Source organism: Oncorhynchus tshawytscha, linkage group LG20, assembly GCF_018296145.1.
Source record: "Oncorhynchus tshawytscha isolate Ot180627B linkage group LG20, Otsh_v2.0, whole genome shotgun sequence".
NCBI lineage: Eukaryota > Metazoa > Chordata > Actinopteri > Salmoniformes > Salmonidae > Oncorhynchus > Oncorhynchus tshawytscha.
This window is the reverse complement of record NC_056448.1, coordinates 6,621,416-6,642,250: the sequence shown is the minus strand read 5'-3', so window position 1 is coordinate 6,642,250 and position 20,835 is coordinate 6,621,416. Positions and strand designations below refer to the sequence as shown.

The following is a 20,835-nucleotide window of genomic DNA, read 5'->3' as shown; positions in this document are numbered from 1 at the left end:
GTATTTTTATTTATTTATTTATTATTTATTTTTTATTCTGTGCTATTGACTTGTTTATTGTTTACTCCATGTGTAACTCTGTGTTGTTGTCTGCTCACACTGCTTTGCTTTATCTTGGCCAGGTCGCAGTTGTAAATGAGAACTTGTTCTCAACTAGCCTACCTGGTTAAATAAAAGGTGAAATAAAAAAATAAAAATATAAGGGATGAACTTCTATTTGCACAGTCAAATAACTTCAGATGAAGAAGACCAGCTGTAAAGAACATTAACTAAAGTGTTCAACATAATACTGTTTTACAGCATTATAAACATTTAATGCAAGTATATTTTTATCCAACAATCAAATAACATTCTTTATATGTCAAAATTCCATAGCCCTAATTTATTTGGAAAGGTATACATTTATGTAAAATCTTTACAATGTCAAGGCATCCAATTTATTTGATGTTTCATGGTGATATTATCATCACCAGTTTATTTTGATAGCAATGTCGAGGTGTTGTGTATGCTTTTATGAAGACAGTGATTATAATATTGATGTTTGAATACAAGCTATAGCTCAATAGATGATTGAGGATGTTGAGTGTCGTTCTCTAAAATGGCATCCAAACCATAATTTAAGTTATGAAAGATTTGCACCAAAAGCGCGCTCTCTCACACTCACTGGGCACACACACACACACACACACACACACACACACACACACACACACACACACACACACACACACACACAGAATTTAAACTCCCAGACCCACAGGAGTACAACATTTAGTGTCTTTATAAAACAACATATTTGCAAAATATAGCCAAGGCTAATTTAAATATGCATAAATACCAAGAAAATAGTTTCCCATTTCAATTCAAATAATTGTGAATAACAACATATACACACAGATCAGAAAACAAACTGTATATGAAAATAGGGTAGAAACCCTTTTTAAATGTCTTACTGCAGCAATCAAATCACCAGCAGGTGACATAGCTAAAGCAATAATCTATCTGTTTCACAAGTTATTTACACAACGTGGTCTTTAGAAGAACCACAGAACATACTGTATGCAATGTAACACAAGGCTTATTCAAGTTTGTGCAATATCAAACTCCACATCTTTGGAGGGGTTATCAACTATAAAAACAACAACAAATATAATACAACAATAATCAACATGACTATGGTCAAATTCTTTAAAACATTTGTATATATTTACAATAGTGCAGACAAAATCTGAGAACAATGCATTACAAGGGTAAAAACAAGTTTTCGATGTAGATTTCTTTTGTCAAGTGAACAATTTCTCATGGTTTTGAACGTTCTTCGGTGGCTTAGACTACCCTGTTTATTAGCACTGTACCCAAAGTCTGAAACTTTGGGTACATTTGGAATCCGTAGTTTGTAGCTTATCAGTTTATTCATTTATAGACTGGGAATTTAGGAAACAACGTATTGGGTAGGGTAGCCTAGTGGGGTAGCAGGGTAGCCTAGTGGGTAGACTAGTAACCAGAAGGTTGTAAGTTCAAACCCCCAAGGTACAAATCTGTCTTTCTGCCCCTGAACAGGCAGTTAACCCACTGTTCCTAGGCCACCATTGAAAATAAGAATTTGTTTTTAACTGACTTGCCTGGTTAAAAAAAGGTTTAATTAATTACACCATGAATTACACGTTTACATTAATAATCCAAAAAGAAACAGTTATGTCATGTCCTGAGAGTATAATGTTTTTCAATTGAGTACTTTTGGAACATATAAAATGTATTCGTCCAGTTTTACTTCTCCAAATTAAAAGTTTTTATCGAAATCCTTGCGATTGTAAAGATGGCAGCTCAAAAGATTTTGATCTGAGATGTTTAACATCAACTGTTTTCCAAGTATTTACCCTGTTTGCTATATACCTATGTTCCCAGACATCACTCCCCTTAAATCTCTAAACAGCAGGTGGGAAATCTACCAGACAGAGAACACTCTCTGTTCTGTGCGATTCTTAGAACTCTGAAATGAAGTGTCAGTTAGCTATCATTTGGAAGTGTCAGTTGGAAAATGTTTAGTTTGCCGGCTCAGGGATATTAGGGGTGTGGTTCTCCAGTCTCATGGTCCAGGGGTCAGGGATGTAAAATGGAGGGTGGGTAAGGACTTCCTCCCCAGGCCCTGCCAGGGCAAAGGTGAACACGCCCCTCTGTCTCTCCATCTCCACCTCATCCACCACTTGCTTCCTGTCTGACCGGTGCCGAGCCTCCCGACTCTCCCTGCTCTCTCTGCTCTCTCTGCTGTCACTGTCCAAGTCCTTATAACTCAGGCTCTTACCACCCAGACCCAGGTCCCGTCTTTCTCTCTCCCCAAGGCTCAGACTTTGACCTCTAACTCCCCCATGGGAGGGCAGAAGCCGGCATCCGCCCGACCTCTCAGTCAGCGTCTTGCCGCCCTCGTGGTGATTGGCCGAGCACGGAGGGCCCTGCAGGAAGTTGTTGACTGAGCGCCAAGAGGCCGGCTTGCGGCCCCGTCGAGGGCGTGAGATGCGGCAGCTCTGCCTCTTGATGTGGCGGTGTAGGTGGTCTGAACGTGTGAAGCTCTTGTAGCAGTGCTCACACTGGTAAGGCCGCACCCCTGTGTGGATACGCAGGTGGTTCTTTAGGTCATAGTTATGGACAAACTTGGAGTTGCAGTGAAGACAGATATAGGGGCGCTCGCCTGTGTGCTTTCGCATGTGGATCTTCAGTTTGTCTTGCCTGGAAAGACAAAAAATGAGTTATATTCTGTGTTTTGAAAAATGTAAGAGAGATGAAAGCATAGGTATACTTTGGGGTACTGGATGGAAGGTGAAACTATCGTGCCATAACAGTGGCAGGAAATGAGAAACCATTAAAGGGGGATTCCAGTTTCCACCTTTTAGGTCTCGACTCTCAAGTAGTATTCAGATGAGAGGATGAAAATAATTAGCCTGAACCACAAAAACACATTGTTCCCTTACCATAATACCATTGCCCTTAAAAGATCTCAAACGCCGGTGTCAACATGATTGTTACACTCTTATAAAAAAGGTGCTATCTAAAACAAAAAGGGTCCTTTGGCTGAAGAACTATTTTTGGTTCCAGGTAGAACCCTTTTGGTTTTAGGTAGAACTTTTTGGGGTTCCTTATAGAACCCTTTCCATAGAGGGTTCCACGTAGAACCCACAAGGGTTCTACCTGGACCCAAAAAGGGTGCTCCTATGGGGACACCCGAAGAACACTTTTGAAAGCCTTTTATCTAAGGGTGTATACAAGTAACATTGATTAAAAGATGATTGGGAAGCACTTTGTTTTACACATCCATATTCTGTATAGTCTATAGGACTAATAAGACCTATTACTGTGCGAGGAAAGTGCAGTGTCCGAAATCTGTCTTGCCTACAACCTACTGAAATAATACTGTGTATTAATCGCACTTCATACTTAAGCAGTAAGCAACAAGTATCAACATACTAGACTCATACTGAGAAAGCATCATCTGATGCGGAATTTCCCACCATTCGTTCATTTTGATACAGCCCGTCCTCTTATCTCATTATCAGCTGCAGTCAAACACGTGGGTCTGAAAGACGATTCTCTTCCTCAATCGCATGCAGTGAATTCTACTAGATGAAAATCCGAAATGAGTATGAAATCCTGGCATTTAAAGCATATTGAATTTTCAAAGATTCACATACAGTGCCTTCAGAAAATATTGTTTAACATGATTGCTTTATGACTGCCTCATCTCTGTATCCCTCAGTCAAGCAGTACATTTCAAACACAGATTCAATCACAAAGACCAGGGAGTGTTTTCCAATGCCGCTATTGGTAGATGGGTAAAGATAATGATTAAAAACAGACATTGAATATCCCTTTGAGCATGGTGAAGTTTTTAAGATACACTTGTCCTTCCTAACTCAGTTGCCAGAGAGGAAGGAAACCACGCAAGGATTTCACTATGAGGCCAATGGTGAAGTTAATGGCTGTGATAGGAGAAAACTGAGGATGGATCAACAATGTTGTAGTTACTCCACAATACTAATCTAATTGACAGCGTGAAAAGAAGGAATTCTCTCCAGCAAAAACAATATTCAAAAAAATCCTGTTTGCAACAAGGCACTAAACCTAAACACAAGGCCAAATCTACAATGGAGTTGCTTACCAAGAAGACAGTGAATGTTCCTGAGTGGCTAAGTTACAGTTTTGACTTTTGATAATTCTAACATGTATTGACTCAGGGGTGTGAATACTTATGTAAATGATATATTTCTGTATTTCATTATCAATAAATGCATCAATTTCTAAAAACATGGTTTCACTGTCATTATTGTGTAGATAGATGAAATAAATGTAATCAATGTTGAGTTTGTAAGAACAAAGTCAAGGGGTCAAATGTCAATGTCAAAAGTCAAATGGATACTTTCTGAAGTCACTGTATGTATACTATACATCGTTTTATTTTCTTAACCCAGAAAGCTACAATTTCAAACACAAGTATGGATAATTAGACACAGTGTATATGAATTTGTCATACCTGGTGAATCGCACCTCACAGATGGTGCACATGTATGGTTTCTCTCCTGTGTGGGTCCTCATGTGTCTGGGTAGTTTCCCTGCCCCCTGGATCACCTTGTTACATATAGGACACTGCTGGGAGGCTTTAGGCTTCATCTTCCGCTCTTCCTCCAGCTGCCAGGGAGGGAACAGCGCCCCCAGGTGGCTTGACGTGCTCAGGAAGCCCATGTAGGAGCGGAAGTCTGCCTCGTCCTTTATCTGGCCCAGATGGAGGTGAGACCCCTCGGACCGTACCACCCCCATCTCAACTCCCATCCCTGATAGGCCGGAATTCAGGAAGTTTTTCAGGAAGTCGCCATGCAGCATGCTGGGCGGGACTTCCTCCTTTAGCTCCTCCTTGATGATCTCTCTTTTCACAACTAGGTCTAGGGGTCTGTTGTCCAGTTGGGGGGGGTAGGAGGGGCGGGGAGTCTGGGCATGGTGGTTGGGGTCTAGAACCTTTTGGGGGAAACCTGGGAAATCTGCGGCCCACATGGGAGGGTAGAAGCCGGGGAGCAGAGGGGAAAAGTTAGCCCTCCTGTCCAGGATTGATGGCATTTTAGGGTATAGCCCTTCCTGTAGCAGGGATTCAATGGAAAAGTCTTTGAGGGCTCGGCTCTCCATGCTCTCATGCTCCTGCCGGGGTTTCTCACACTGAGAGTCTGTGTCCCGACACTTCCTCTCATTCTGCTGCAGCTCGTACTGCTGCTGGTACTGGGAGGTATTGGGTGGACTGGGAGCTGCTCCTCTCTCTGACCCGACCTGGTCCTGACTCTCTGACGACCTCATTGACCTCTCACTGGCATTATCCTCCTCGTTATCCTCCTGCTCGTCCTTCCTTGACTCATCATCCTCCTCCATGTCTTTATCCTCCTCTTCATCATCTTCCTCCTCTTCTTCTACATCCTCCTCCTCTTCCTCCTCTCCTCCTCCACCTCCACCTCCACCTCCTCCCTCACCAGAGTCCATAATCTCCAGACACACGTTGATGATGCAGGGAATTTCCAGCATCTGAGCCGCTCCAAGGATCTCCTTTACGTTGGACGCCGTCACCGTCAGCGTGGATGTGTAAGCAAACTCCAAGATTGCAGTCAGCGACTCGGGGGCCACAAAGTCTATCTCAAACACCCCATGCTGGTCCCTTCCGTCAGAGGCCACGGTGAAGAGCTTCTTGAAGTACTGGCTGCAGGCGGCAAGGACCGAGCGGTGGGTACGGTACTCATGGTCTTGTACAACGAGGACTACATCACAGAGTAACCCGGAGCGGCGCTGCTCGTTGAGGCAGCACAGAACGTCACTGCTGTGGTTGGGGAACGGAATCCCGATCAGGTCATCCTCTGTGTGGGCCATCCTCTCCTCTCCTTCGCTTACCTATTTACAACACATGGAGAGAAACACAATATAATTTATTTTCAATCAAATGTATTGCTTAAGCCCTTTTAACATCAACAGTTGTCACAAACTGCTTTACCCAGCCTAGATCCCAAAATAATCAGAAGCACAGTGCCAAGCAAGTGTTATTTCTATGGAGGTAGACATTTAATTTTATTAAACCATTCCTTCACCAGGCAAGTTCATTTATAAATTAGTGATACAACAAAATCCCTTTGCAGAGCTGCACAGACCATAGTTGATGAAAGATGAATATTCTTTAGATTAGAGTGAAGTGTTGAATGCTATCCTGTGGAGGATCTTGTGAAAACGTGTTAATTCTCTAAGATGTTTACGGTGAGTGCTAAAAATGTTTTTGGCCGTTTTCTCGCCCATTCATGTCCTGTCTATGAATAGAGTTTAAACTTGTAGCTGTCCGCTCCTCAGCGGTTACTGCAGGCATGTGGATAGATACTTTCAGATGGCTTCTTACCACAACCGCATTGTTGACTGGATCCAAATCGTCCACAGCTTCTGTTACGTTACAGTATAAAACCAGAGTAAATAAGCCAGAGTAAATAAGCTATTAATAATATCCATCTGCAGTCTAAGTCCTGTCTAAGCCGGGGGGAAGATTTTTTTTTTATTATTCTAATTGTGCTGATCAGTTACCAATTAAACATGTAATATTCTCGATCTTGTTGCTAGGGAACAGTTTCTATGATTATCATACAGAAACAGTATCTATACACAGTGGAAGATACCTATAGAAGAAGACCTAGGTTAGAGACCCCCTCTTTTTATGCTGCTGCTCCTCTCTGTTTATCATATATGCATAGTCACTTTAACTATACATTCATGGACATGCTACCTCAATTGGGCCAACCAACCAGTGCTCCCGCACATTGGCTTACCGGGCTATCTGCATTGTGTCCCGCCACCCACCACCCGCCAACCCCTCTTTTACGCTACTGCTACTCTCTGTTCATCATATATGCATAGTCACTTTAACCATATCTACATGCACATACTACCTCAATCTCTGTATGATCTTGAGTAAAAATTACTTGAAGAAGTAGAAAAATTACAGAAATTCTCCAAATGCCTTTTCTACTTTAAGTGGAATCACATTTCCAGAGCGTTTTGTACATATAAAAATGTTTTTTTTGTCAGTTTTACTTTTCAGAAATAATTTAAATAAATACCTGATGAGAGAGAGCGAGAGAGAGAGAGAGAGAGAGAGAGAGAGTGAGAGAGAGAGAGGGGAGGGTGGAGACAGAGAAGGAGAGGGCAAGAGATATAGAGAGCCCAAAAGTTCCCTAACAGGTTGCACAAACATTAACGCTGTGAAGGACTAGGAGCCCATCCCTGAAAACCCAGCCAAGTCAAACAATTGGTGCGGAGCTTAGAACAAGAGAGGGGCCAGGGAGGGCCAGGAGGGAGTCCATGGTTGGTCTCCAGAAGTATCCTAAATGGCACCCTATTCCCTATATAGTGCACTGCTTTTGACCAGAGCCCTATGGGCCCAGATCAAAAGTAGTGCTAAGGAATAGGATGCCATTTGGGATGTAGCTATCTCCCCCACCCTGGGAACATGTGCTACAGGCTAGGCAGCAGCCAGCGTGCCTCCCTCTCTCTTTCTCTCTCTCTCTCTCTCTCTCTCTCTCTCTCTCTCTCTTTCTCTCTCTCTCTCTCTCTCTCTCTCTCTCTCTCTCTCTCGCTCTCTCTCACTCTCTCTCACACCAGGGCTAATTACTATGTACTGGAGAGGATCTGAGGAGGATGTGCCACATGGACAGAAAGGGGAGGAGGGCACTGCTTATCCAAAGCAAGGTCCTGGATGGATCACTGTTTCATCACCCTTTCCCTCTCCCCCTCCCCTCAAAACAGTCAGGGTGGGGACTCCACTTGTAAACCTTTGTCAAAGGGCCTGATAACCCCTTATTTTTTGTGATTTGCTCTGGCAGTCTCTCCCTGTTCTGTCTGTCAGCCCATGGAAAGACACCTTTGATCCTGTGTTAATACTAAATAGACCCCATAGACCACATCAAAGCTGTTCCACTTTGCTTTGTTAAAGAGTCCCAGATAATGCACCTATTAGAAACAATTATGTACAAAAGACTGTCACTATTGTTTTGGATTAAAACATTTATTTTTACTTTATTAAATTCATATCCTAATAGTACGGTATATATTTGATAGGGAGCAGGAAGAACAAGCCTTAAAACTTCTCTAGGGTAGGGGGCACTATTTTCCCCTCCGGATGAAAAGCGTGCCCAAAGTAAACTGCCTGCTACTCAGGCCCAAAAGCTAGGATATGCATAATTGGTAGATGTGGATAGAAAACACTCTAACGTTTCCAAAACTGTTAAAATAATGTCTGTGAGTATAACAGAACTGATTTGGCAGACGAAAACCTAAGAAAAGTCCAGTTTTCTATTCAATGCCATTAAAGTATCCATTGACTTAGGACTCAAATTGCAGTTCCTATGCCTTCCACTAGATGTCAACAGTCTTTAGAAATTGTTTCAGGCTTGTATTCTGAAAAATGAGGGAGTAAGAGCAGTCCCTAAAGTGTCACAGAGCTTTTTCATGCGCAATCCCGAGAGCGCGCCTTTCTTGTTTACCTTTTATATTGACGACGTTATTGTCCAGTTGAAATATTATTGATTATTTAGGCTGAAAACAACCTGAGGATTGAATAATAACATCGTTTGACATGTTTCCTTGAACTTTACGGATACAATTTGGATTTTTTGTCTGCCTGTTGTGACTGCGTTTGAGCCTGTGGATTACTGAAGATAACGGGCGAACAAAACAGAGGTTTTTGGATATAAAGAGAGACTTTATCGAATAAAACAAACATTTATTGAGTAAATGAATGTCTTCTGAGTGTAACCATATGAAGATCATCAAAGGTAAGGGATTCATTTTATCTCTATTTCTGACTTGTGTAACTCTTCTGCTTGGCTGGTTATTGCTTGTAATGATTTGTCTGCTGGGCGATGTTCTCAAATAATCGCCGTAAAGCCTTTTTGAAATCTAACACCGTGGTTGGATTCACAAGAAGCCCATCTTTAAACCCATGTGTAACACTTGTATGTTTCCTGAATTTTTATAATCATTATTTCTGTTTTTGAATTTGGCGCTCTGTAATTTCACTGGATGTTGGTCAGGTGTGATGTTACCGTCCTACGTACCCTAGAGGTTAATACACTGCAGAAGGATAAATGGCACAATGAGAGAGCAGGTTGGCCTGTCCACAGCTCCTCTTCTCCGACCCCTCACAGTGAGTGACTATTGCCCACTACCACTTGCCCACCCCAACTCTGTGTCACCACAACCAACACTGTGTCCTTGCTTGCCTCCAGTCCTGTGGTAAGCAGTGTCATCCTTAGAGGCTGCCAGGGGCCGGACAGTGGCTAACAGTAACACATCTCTCTCTCTCTCTGTCTCCAACCCCCACACCACCACTTCTGATTAGTGAACCCAGGCCCACCAAGGGCCACTGCCTGGGGAAATACTGATCTGGACTATAAGCTACACTATACAATTGGCATTCAGAGCCAAACGTACAGCCTGTTATTTAAAATGAGTCGTTATGGATAGAAATAGCTCCACTGTCTGGGGGGAACACTAGTTTAGAAAAAACTACACTGACTATAAAATTGGCTATTATTCTACAGCCTGTTGTTTAGAATTAGATGCTTGTCATAACACCCATAGCGTGGCTCTAAAGACCCACACTGTGATATGTACAGATCTTTTCATCATTAAATTAATGATACAGTATACCCATCGATTCTTAAAGAAAATGATGAATGCCATTACTTTGCCACATGTTAAAGAAAATGGCCCTGGTATCTTTATACAAGCCTAAATTGTGATCACATGCCATTTCAATCTGTTACACAGAATGTAGAGGAAAATCATTTCTAACTACTGTCTTGTTCATTATAATAGGGGAAAAGTACACCTGTAACAGTGAGTGATTGCATTTAATAGACCAATATTTAAAAGTAGTGAATTATTGTGGGAGACAAATTGTTACCTATAAGCCAATCGTACAGCAGTTTATTATCGGGCCATCACTCAGTCTCCAGGGGAGCCTGAAGGTTCACACCATTATCTAGCTTAGACAGTACAGGTATTGTTTTTGTGGTTTATTAGGTCTCAGAGGTCAACCTTTGGTTTATTGATTCCATTTCGGAACATTCCATTATTGATTCCATTCCAATAACACTTTACAATAAGGTTATCTTTATAAAGGGTTCATAATTAGTTAATTGGCTGGCTATTATTAATTTATAGATACATTATATATCTATAATAAACAGACATGAATTTATATTCTTATGATTACGGGCTGTTCTGTTTTAATTCATGAGTGTAATTTAGACCACTGATGTTTTGAATTAAATTGTTGATGATCCCCAGCAGACTTTATAGTTTGGGAGAATTGTTGGTGTCTTCTTGACAACCACTTTTATCAAGCTCACCACCTCTCCTCATCTCATAGTTTTAGATATTTATGACAAATGAATAATAATAATAATAAGTATCAATAAAAGTCAACCAGATAGCAGATGAGGCGGATGGAGACATTTTTCTTACAAAATATATTTTCATTTTCATATTTGCTACTCTGTAAAACGAATCTATACATCTAATTTTACTTGAACGTCTATTAGTACCCCCAAAATGTTTTAACTAGAGAACAAGCAACCATTGTGAAACAAACAAGCCTAATCCTTATATTTTGTAAGCAGATGAGGCAAGAGTTTCATGAGATAATAAACAACAAGAGTGTCACAAACAATAGTCTTCTATACCACAGGTTCTCAATCTGTCAACACTCCAACTTTAACTTTAGTTCAAAAAACATGTATTTTTGTTTCATGAATTACTTCAGAATCAGTAATAAGAGAACTAGTAATGTTTCATGAATTACTGCGGAATCAGTAATAAGAGCACTGCATTTTCTTGAGACTGCGTCTCATAGTGCTTTCCAAATAATTCCGAGTCATCAAATTACCATATCCACACACAGAGCTAAGTCCCTGTCAGAGTACACAAACACATACACACTGAACAGGTGCACTGTGCACATGTACTGTAGCACAGTTAGACTGATAAACTGCAAGCACTAAGCAGACACACTCACATAAAATGACACATATAAAGATGAAGAATTTTCAGAATTCCAAACTATAATCCTCATAATCATGGCCTACCTTCTTAATTACTTCCTTTCCTTTTTTGTTTATTATTCCAAGTCTACCAGTGATGTCCAGTGACCTGCCACATTGCTTCTTCAGAGTAGAGTACCCAGAGATGACAGTCAGTCCGTCCTTCAGTCAGTCAGTCAGTCGGTTGGTCAGTCAGTACATTCACAGTCACAACTGCTTCGCATCGGATGCCCATTCACAAAAACAGGGAATATCCACGCTTCCAACACCAATACAAAGATAAGGAACTGCTAGTAGAGTGGAACGGTAGAACATCGGAGCGGAGAGAAGTGTGGGTGTCCCTGTCAGGCTTAAACAGGCTGGTGAGCAAAGCAATAGTGGAGTTGAGCGAGAGAAGGCAGGCTTGTCAGATTCACAGTAGGGAGGGAGAGCAGAGCAGCACTACTGCAATGTGGAGATGTCGGGTTTTATAGCAGGGTGGGTAGCTAAAAGATAATAATACCCCAGCCCTCCTCCACAACACAAGTTAAGCACACTATGTAATAAGCTCATGGCTCAGACACCCTCTGATTTAGGTCAGACAAAATGACATTTTTGTTTTGTTACAGTACATTTCAGTATGGAGTGATGGAGGGAGTGGGGTGAAGCTGCTAGGGCTTGTTTAGGGAGAGAGAGGATAAAAAAGAAAGAAGAAAAAACTAAAATATGTATTATTTTTTTTAAAGACTTCAAACTAGCCACTTAAGAATTCAACCGAGGAGAGATCAGAGATGAAGCGACAACGTTGCTGTTGATAAACAACTTTAAGATTTAAGATTAAAACTAAATGTTTTATTTGGTCGAATTGGACATGATACAGTACAGTATTGTAGCCCTTCAATGGCCTAAATTTCAACTCGGACAAATGTCTGCCATTCGATTCTTTCACACACTTAAAGGATATTGCTTACTTGTAGCTCCGTTTTTACCACAAACTCAGTCTGAGCTCAGTGTGGGCTGGGAGACAGACTGCTAATCTGAGTTTATAATCTGGAGCAGCTCTCCATTCTATTCTTTAACAACCTGTCTGTTTCCTGTTGATTCATGTCTAGTCAAATGTTGCTGCATCCTTCACCTGAATGTCTTGGATGGTTTTTACAATTTGTAATAATATTCTATTTTATTTTTATAAAAATAGAGATACATTTGTACAAGACTAAATCCAAAATAAAAACAAACCATTTGAATTGCGATATCGACAGTATATCTAATCAATTATTTGACCTCTTGTTTGACTTCCTGTATATGATTGAAACTGAAGTTAGAAGGTTTGAAGGATCAGAGAGGAGAGGTGACAGATTCTTCTGTTTGAGTCAGTGATCACAGCAGTGGGAGTATATTATACAGCTCCCTCTGTCTGTAGAGGTCGAAGACAGCCTCTTTAGACCAGGGTGTTTACATAGAACAGAAAGGAGAAACAGAGAAAAGATGTGGCCGCCCTCCTCTTCAATTTAGAAAAGGAAATGATCAGTCTGGCATGTGGACTTTGATAGGCGGGTGAGAGAGAGAGAGAGAGAGAGAGAGAGAGAGAGAGAGAGAGAGAGCTAGAGGCACTGAGAAAAAAACAACCATTCGCTCAGAGGGGTGGGCTCTCCTATGAACTTTAAGCTTTAAGACAATGAAAGCAGTTTTTTCTAGGTCTTATAACAATGAACTCAGTGTCTATGGCATCACAGCCAGTACTAACAGAACAATGTAAATCTCTCATCCTCTCCCAATGTTTCCCGACTCACATGACAGGACACTTTCACAGGATAGCTTCTGTTACTGACAGTCTGGCCCATTGGGACACTACGGATTTCCTACATGACATCAACACTATTGCTTATTTTGTAATGCTCAGCATAATAGCAGTTTGCACTGGGTCAGTTCTTAGAAGTCACAGAAAATGTTCAAATGTGGTATTTGGCATTTCAGAGTAAATCTTATTAAACAAGCATGTATTGGTTAAATCAAATAAACTTCTATAAAATGCTCTTGCCAAAACCTAGATGGTTCTGACATGTTTAAAGTGAATGGTTGTGTTATTGTAGGAGTAAGCATGTGTTATGTTAGTATTTGGCTGCTCACAAGTTTCTTCACATTCTGTAGTATGATAGACTTGTACTCATGCTTATAGGCCAACATCCCCTAGGGAGTATGTAGCGAGACCACAGCCTTATTCTTGGTGGTTGCAGTGTTTCGTAGTTGGCGAGAATTTAAGTATACTGAGATGGAGGTTGGTATATATAAACAGGGAAGCCACTAAATGTTAGCAGACCAGCCAGCCGGCTAGACAAGCAACAATCACAACCTATTCAGGCAGGTCCGTAGCTACATATGATGACACAGGTCCGGACCTCTGTATTTTTTACATGTATTTCTACTCAGTCAACTTATTGTTGAGAGTTAGAATAGTAGAATACACAAGGTGTAATTTCGAAACTTGGTCGTGCATCAGCAACATACTCTTGTTATATGTCACTCGCTGACATTCACTCAATTAGCCCATGTAGGCTAAACATTTTTAGATTGGTAAATTAGTGTAGTTAGTCTAGCCAGCTATCGAAACTTGTAGTAACCTAATCATGGCAGAATTACCGACCCGGCACGCAGACCCGGCACCACAAACTCTTCGACCCGGCAGCCATCACTCCCTGACCTTGCCGACCTGGCACACCTTGACCTCCAGAGTGCCCCCATTTGATTTTGTTAATCACTCTCACTCAGATACATAATAACATGGCATAAGTCATGGCAAAATGTGTAGAAGTTCTGGAAAGGAAACTCATTTGTTTCCCTTTTGTTACGAAGAAAATCCACTCAATTCCAATACGTTTTGCATGTTAACAGTAAAGTTTTTAAGATATTGGACTTTCAAGAAGCAAAGTGTCACTGGCCACATCACCATGATAACGCAAAATGGGAATAATCCCTAAAACCCAGACACTGGCTACAATCCTTATCTAAATGCTTTGTCTGCTGTTGTCATAGAAACTCTATACAGGTTTCACTGTAATATACTGTAAATGTATAGGTATATAGGCACAATGTATAAGTGAAATAATCATGCTGTATGTACAGGTGAAGTCGGAAGTTTACATACACCCTAGCCAAATACATTTAAACTCAGTTTTTCACAATTACTGACATTTAATCCTAGTAAAAATTCCCTGTCTTAGGTCAGTTAGGATCACCACTTTATTTAAAGAATGTGAAATGTAAGCATAATAGTAGAGAGAATGATTTATTTAAGCTTTTATTTCTTTCATCACATTCCCAGTGGGTCAGAAGTTTACATACACTCAATTAGTATTTGGTACCATTGCCTTTAAATTGTTTAACTTGGGTCAAACCTTTTGGGTAGCCTTCCACAAGCTTCCCACAATAAGTTGGGTGTATTTTGGCCCATTCCTCCTGACAGAGCTGGTGTAACTGAGTCAGGTTTGTATGCCTCCTTGCTCGCACACACTTTTTCAGTTCTGCCCACACAATTTCTATAGGATTGAGGTCAGGACTTTGTGATGACCACTCCAATACCTTGACTTTGTTGTCCTTAAACCATTTTGCCACAAGTTTGGAAGTATGCTTGGGGTCATTGCCCATTTGAAAGACCCATTTGCGACCAATCTTTAACTTCCTGATTGATGTCATGAGATGTTGCTTCAATATATCCACATAATTTTCCTTTCTCATGAAGCCATGTATTTTGTGAAGTGCACCAGTCCCTCCTGCAGCAAAGCACCCCCACAACATGATGCTGCCACCCCCACAACATGATGCTGCCACCCCATGCTTCATGGTTGGGATGGTGTTCTTCGGCTTGCAAGCCTCCCCCTTTTTCCACCAAACATTTTTTTAAATGAATCAGCCCAAAGGACATTTCTCCAAAAGGTACGATCTTTGTCCGCTTGTGCAGTTGCGAACCGTAGTCTGGCTTTATTATGGCGGTTTTGGAGCAGTCCTTGCTGAGCGGCCTTTCAGGTCATGTCGATATAGGTCTCGTTTTACTGTAGATATATATACTTTTGTATATCAGCATCTTCACAAGGTCCTTTGCTGTTGTTTGGGATTGATTTGCACTTTTTGCACCAAAGTACGTTAATCTCTAGGAGACAGAACACGTCTCCTTCCTGAGCGGTGTGACGGCTGTGTGGTCCCATGGTGTTTACACTTGTGTACCATTGTTTGTAAAGATGATTGTGGGACCTTCAGGCGTTTGGAAATTGCTCCTAAGGATGAACCAGACCTGTGGAGGTCTACAATTTATTTTTCTGAGGTCTTGGCTGATTTCTTCTGATTTTACCATGATGTCAAGCAAAGAGGCACTGAGTAGGCCTTGAAAGGCCTTGAAATACATCCACAGGTACACCTCCAATTGACTAAAATTATGTCAATTAGCCTATCAGAATCTTCTAAAGCCATGACATCATTTTCTGGAATTTTCCAAGCTGTTAAAATGCACAGTCAACTTAGTGTATGTAAACTTCTGGCCCCCTGGAATTGTGATACAATGAATTATAAGTGAAATAATCTGTCTGTAAACAATTGTTGGAAAAATGACTTGTCTCATGCACAAAGTAGATGTCCTAACCGACTTGGCAAAACTATAGTATGTTAACAAGAAATTTGTGGAGTGGTTGAATTTTAACAATTTCACAGTATTATTCCAAACTCATAGTGTGGAAATATATAAAACACAGAAAAATCCAGTTTCTGACTGCATTGGGCCTTTAACACGAAAACGGTTTATTTCCGTAAAGGATGTAGCCCAGTGTTTTACCCAAAAGGCTCAGACTTTTCTGATTCCACCAACGCAGGCCGGCCCCTGTGTCGTAACCCTTTCTTGCAGTCAATGACCAAAAGCGCCCTATTTGACATCATGGGTGGAATGTTAATAATATTTTTCAGAATTTCAATATTATTATTTTTTAAATTTAACGATGAAAATACGGTGTTTCTATGTCAGACAGTATTGTTAGATTTCAGTGTTCTGTGATGTGTAGAAAGTGTAATATTGGGATGCAATAGATTTCAACTCTATGCCTGAAATGGTACAGGTGTCTCCTTCTTTTTAAGCCCATAACCATGTGTGAGGTGTATACTTTTGTTTCAAAGCAGTTTTGTTTAAAACTACCAAGGCACGTTGTGTTAGCTAATCCAAGTTTAGCATTTTAAAAGGCTAATTGATCATTAGAAAACCCTTTTCTAATAAAACTGGCCTTCTTTAGACTAGTTGAGTATCTGGAGCATCAACATTTGTGGGTTCGATTACAGGCCAGAATGTCCAGAAACAAAGTAGATTCTTCTGAAACTTGTCAGTCTATTCTTGTTCTGAGAAATGAAGGCTATTCCATGCGAGAAATAGCCAAGAAAGTGAAGATCGCGTACAACGATGCGTACTACTCCCTTCACAGAACAGCACAAACTGGCTTGAACCAGAATAGAAAGAGGAATGGGAGGCCCCGGTGCACAACTGAGGAAGGGGACAAGTACATTAGAGTGTCTAGTTTGAGAAACAGATGCCTCACAAGTCGTCAACTGGCAGCTTCATTAAATAGTACCCGCAAAACACCAGTCTCAATGTCAACAGTGAAGAGGCAACTCCGGGATGCTGGCCTTCCAGACAGAGTTCCTCTGTGCAGTGTCTGTGTTCTTTTTCTTAATCTTTTGTTTTTATTGGCCAGTCTGAGATATGTCTTTTTCTTTGCAACTCTGCTTAGAAGGCCAGCAGAGGGGCTAATGACCTTGGAGACGGGGAAAGTGCCGATGAACCGAAGGGACAGTTTACGAGACTACTCCCGGAGGAGCAGATCCCGGGTGGACAGCCTTACATTCTGCCCGAGACGATACCGGGAAGCCGGGGTCCGATGGCGATCTGCTTGTCATCAATACCTGGAGGTGGTCTTGAGGAGAGCTGATGACCCAATGAGGGTCTATGGGCAGTCCATGAATCCGGAAGACCTTGAGGTGGGCCGTCTCCTTGGCAGAGGGTAGTTTGGGGGGAGGAATGAAGTGGGCAGCTTTGGAGAACCAATCCACCATGGTCAAGATGGCAGTGTTGCCATCAGATGGGGGAAGACCCGTGACAAAGTCCAGGGAGATGTGGGACCAGGTATGGTGGGGGACAGGTTGGAGAAGACCAGCCGGAGCTTGCTGAGGAGTCTTGTTCTGTGCACAAACTGAGCAAGCGGCGTCGAATGAGGACACATCCGGGACTATGGTAGGCCACCAAAAGCGTTGTCGAACAAAGGCCATGGTCTGACGGGTGCCCTGGTGGCAGCCCAGCCTGGAGGAGTGGGCCCACTCCAGGACGTCGGTGTCAGGAATGAACATGCGGTCATCAATGCTGTGAAGGATGGTCTTGGGTTTAGGGGTAGTAGACGTGGGGCTATAACAGTGGGACAGGGCATCTGGCTTGACATTCTTGGATCCCGGCCGGTACGAGAGGGTGAAGTTGAACCATGTGAACAGCAGGGCCCATCTGGCTTGCCTTGAGTTGAGGCGCTTGGCAATGCAGAAATACTCCAGGTTCTTGTGGTCAGTCCACACGATGAACGGATGTGGAGGACAGCCCCCACTCCGAAGTCCGACGCATCGGCCTCCATCACGAACTGATGAGATGGGTCCGGATGAACCAGGATGGGAGCTGTGGTGAAACAATGTTTGAGATCCTGGAATCCCCAGTCAGCAACTGGGGACTACGTGAATGGGACCTTGGGTGAGGTGAGTGCTGACAGGGGCACAGTAACCAAAGATAAGCGGTGATAGAAATTGGCGAACCCCAGGAAACTTTCACCCTGCTGCACCCTGGACAGTTGAGGCTAATTCATCACAGCTCTCACCTTCCCGGGATCCATCTGGACACTCCCATCAGAGATGATGTAACCCAGAAAGAGGATGGTGGAGCGATAGAACTCACACTTCTCCGCCTTCACAAACAGCTGACGAACCGGTTCAACATGTCACAGAGAACATCCTTCACCAGAGCTTTTAACATAGCAGGGGCATGGTGAGGCCAAATGGCATGACCAGATACTCGTAGTGGCCACTGGCTGTGTTGAAGGCAGTCTTCCACTCGTCCCCCTCTCGTATCTGCACCAGGTGGTAGGCATTCCGTAGATCCAGCTCGGAAAACACAGTGGCCCCCTGGAGCGGCTCGAAGGCCGAGGAGATGAGTTGTAGCGGGTAACGGTTCTTAACCGTAATTTCGCTGAGTCTCCGATAGTCAATACACGGGCGCAGGGTCTTGTCCTTTTTCTCCATGAAGAAGAAGCTGGTGGGAGAGGAAGAGGGATGGATAAATCCAGTAGCTAGGGAGTCCCCAATGTAGGTTTCCATAGCCTTGGTCTCCAGTCCCGATAGAGAATACATACGTACCCGGGGCGGCGTGGAGCTAGGGAGAATGTAAATCCCACAGTCATAGGGTCGGTGTAGTGGAAGCGACATGGCCCGGGCCTTGCTGAACACCTCCCGGAGGTTCTGGTGCTCCGCAGGAATGGCGGAGAGGTCACGGGCACCTTCCAGGAATAGATCCCGGGTCAGGTTGTGCTGACTTCATTCAATGGGCGTGGCAGTACGGGCTCCATCCCATAATGGCACCAATAAACCAGTTAATGAGGGAATTGTGTTGTTGGAGCCAGGAGAATCCCAATACCATGGGAATCAGAGGGGACTTGATGGGCAGGAACTGGATAGCCTCGCTGTGGTTCCCTGACACCCGTAGGTGGATGGGAATGGTGTAGTGGGTGAGTGTGGATGTTCAGCTCGGATGCCAGGGTGGCATCCAAAAAACTCTCGTCAGGACCAGATTCAATGAGAAACCGGAGAGATTTGGACTGGTCTCTCCACAGCAGAATGGCATGAAAAGGGGTGCGAGCAGGGGAAGCAGGAACGTTCTCCAAATGGCCCACCAACTCCTCCAATGACATGACATGATTCCTCCTAGCAGCTAAATAACTAACGTTAGGCTACGTGTTTTTAGCTTGCTAAATAAATAGATATGCTAGCATATTAGCCACATTATGACTGACTTGTGATCATTGCCCTTGCAAATTTGATTGCATTTACATTCCTAGCCTTAGTTACATGCATCTGTTTTTGTCCAAAATATTGAGTCACGGAAACTGAAACAGTGCATCCCGAATGGAGTCAGCAAACAACATACGAGGCCGGCTGTGATTTACAACCTGATAGCAATATTTTTGGGACTACTGTGAAATGTATTGGTGAATTATATTAATCATGCATTGAACTGCCTCCATCTATTCTGCTATCAATTCCTTAGTGTACGTCATGGAATGAGTCAATTGGAACCTATTTTTAAAACCTCTTATAAAGTTGGTTTTGTAGCATAAACTGAGAATTTGATCATTTTGACTGATATTATGATTGTCTGTTCGTTTCATATCTGCAAAGTAGTTAAAACGCTGTAATTTCCACGTTAAGAACACCTTTCTACGCTTTGAGGCCCTCAGAACAGCCTCAATTCATCGGGGCATGGACTCTTCCCACACTTATGTCAAGTTGGCTGGATGTCCTTTGAGTTATGGACCATTCTTGATACACATGGGAAACTGTTGAGTGTGAAAAACCCAGCAGCGTTGCAGTTCTTGACACCAACTGGTGAGCCTGGCACCTACTACCATAGCCCGTTCAAAGGCATTTAAATATTTGTATTGTCCATTCACCCTCTGAATGGCAGACATGCTGTACATAATCCATGTCTCAATAGTCTCAAGGCTTAAAAATCCTTCTTTAACTTTCATCTACACTGATTGAAGTGGATTTAACAAGTGACATAAATAAGGGATCATAGCTTTCACTTGGATTCACCTGGTCAGTCATGGAAAGAGCAAGTATTCTTAATGTTTTGTACAGTGTATAGTGTTTTGTGGCAAACCCCATTTTAATACACATCTAAAATCTATTAATTTAAAATCTGAGAACTTAAATATTTTACAGATATGTAAAAAATTGCAAAAATGCACTGAAGGGGGAAAAAGGTTGTGTATATGTAACTTGATTGAACCATATTATTGGGTAAATGTGCAGTGATTGGTTGAAATTGTGAGTCCTCTTTTTGTACTGCGGTGATGGATCATTGTAATATAATATTGCGATGATTTGACTGTTTTATGCAGAAATAGTGCAGTGATTGGTGAAATTTGTAAGCCCATAATATGAGGGGAATTGTCAATTTCGCAAAAGACAATTTGCAATCAAAGAATTGCGGAATCCTGGAAAGACTGAACATTGTACCATCAGAAGTGTTGGATTTCCATATTACATACATAATGGTATCAAATGTCAACTTCTCTGCAATTCTATCACTAGACAGTTCCCATGCTGTAAGGGGTTATTAACTACTGGTCTATCTCAGTTTGACTTGTCTTACAGGGTTCGTTGTGCAGTCTGTTCTCACTCAGCTCAGGAGCAGGAGGCAGGAGACTGGGTCTGAGTAAGTGTTGGGCACTGGTGTACCTGTTTGCTGCCACCCGCTGAGTTCACAGCATGACAGCTCAGCCAGAGAACTCATCACTCATCGCTCCATATCTCTTACCCATGAGGAGGGGCTGGCAGAAAGGCACAGTCTAAAGTTAGTTAGGCAAACAGGGCTTTCTCGATCTCGATCATCAACAACATTAACTGATTTCAAGGGAGATAAGGCCTTTAGACCAATAAGGTAATTCAAAAACGGTATGTTTCTGCTGAC

The 20,835-nt window shown here is 42.3% G+C and overlaps 1 protein-coding gene across 2 annotated transcripts in view; it reads right to left on the bottom strand.

Annotated features, from left to right (window-relative positions):
* Window positions 1-763: 763 nt before the first annotated feature.
* The window catches only part of LOC112219616 (zinc finger and BTB domain-containing protein 7C), a 25,411-nt gene continuing 5,339 nt past the window's right edge, over window positions 764-20,835 (bottom strand). The window contains exons 1-3 of one of the 2 annotated variants that reach the window (XM_024381018.2): window positions 11,148-11,551; window positions 4,523-5,913; window positions 764-2,724 (exon numbers count right to left, since the gene is read on the bottom strand). In XM_024381018.2, the coding sequence (XP_024236786.1) occupies window positions 2,043-2,724; window positions 4,523-5,892 (2,052 nt within the window). In that variant the 5' untranslated portion in view covers window positions 5,893-5,913; window positions 11,148-11,551 and the 3' untranslated portion in view covers window positions 764-2,042. Of the gene's footprint in view, window positions 2,725-4,522; window positions 5,914-11,147; window positions 11,552-20,835 lie in introns of those variants that run through there. The other variant, XM_024381016.2, reaches the window with a different exon arrangement.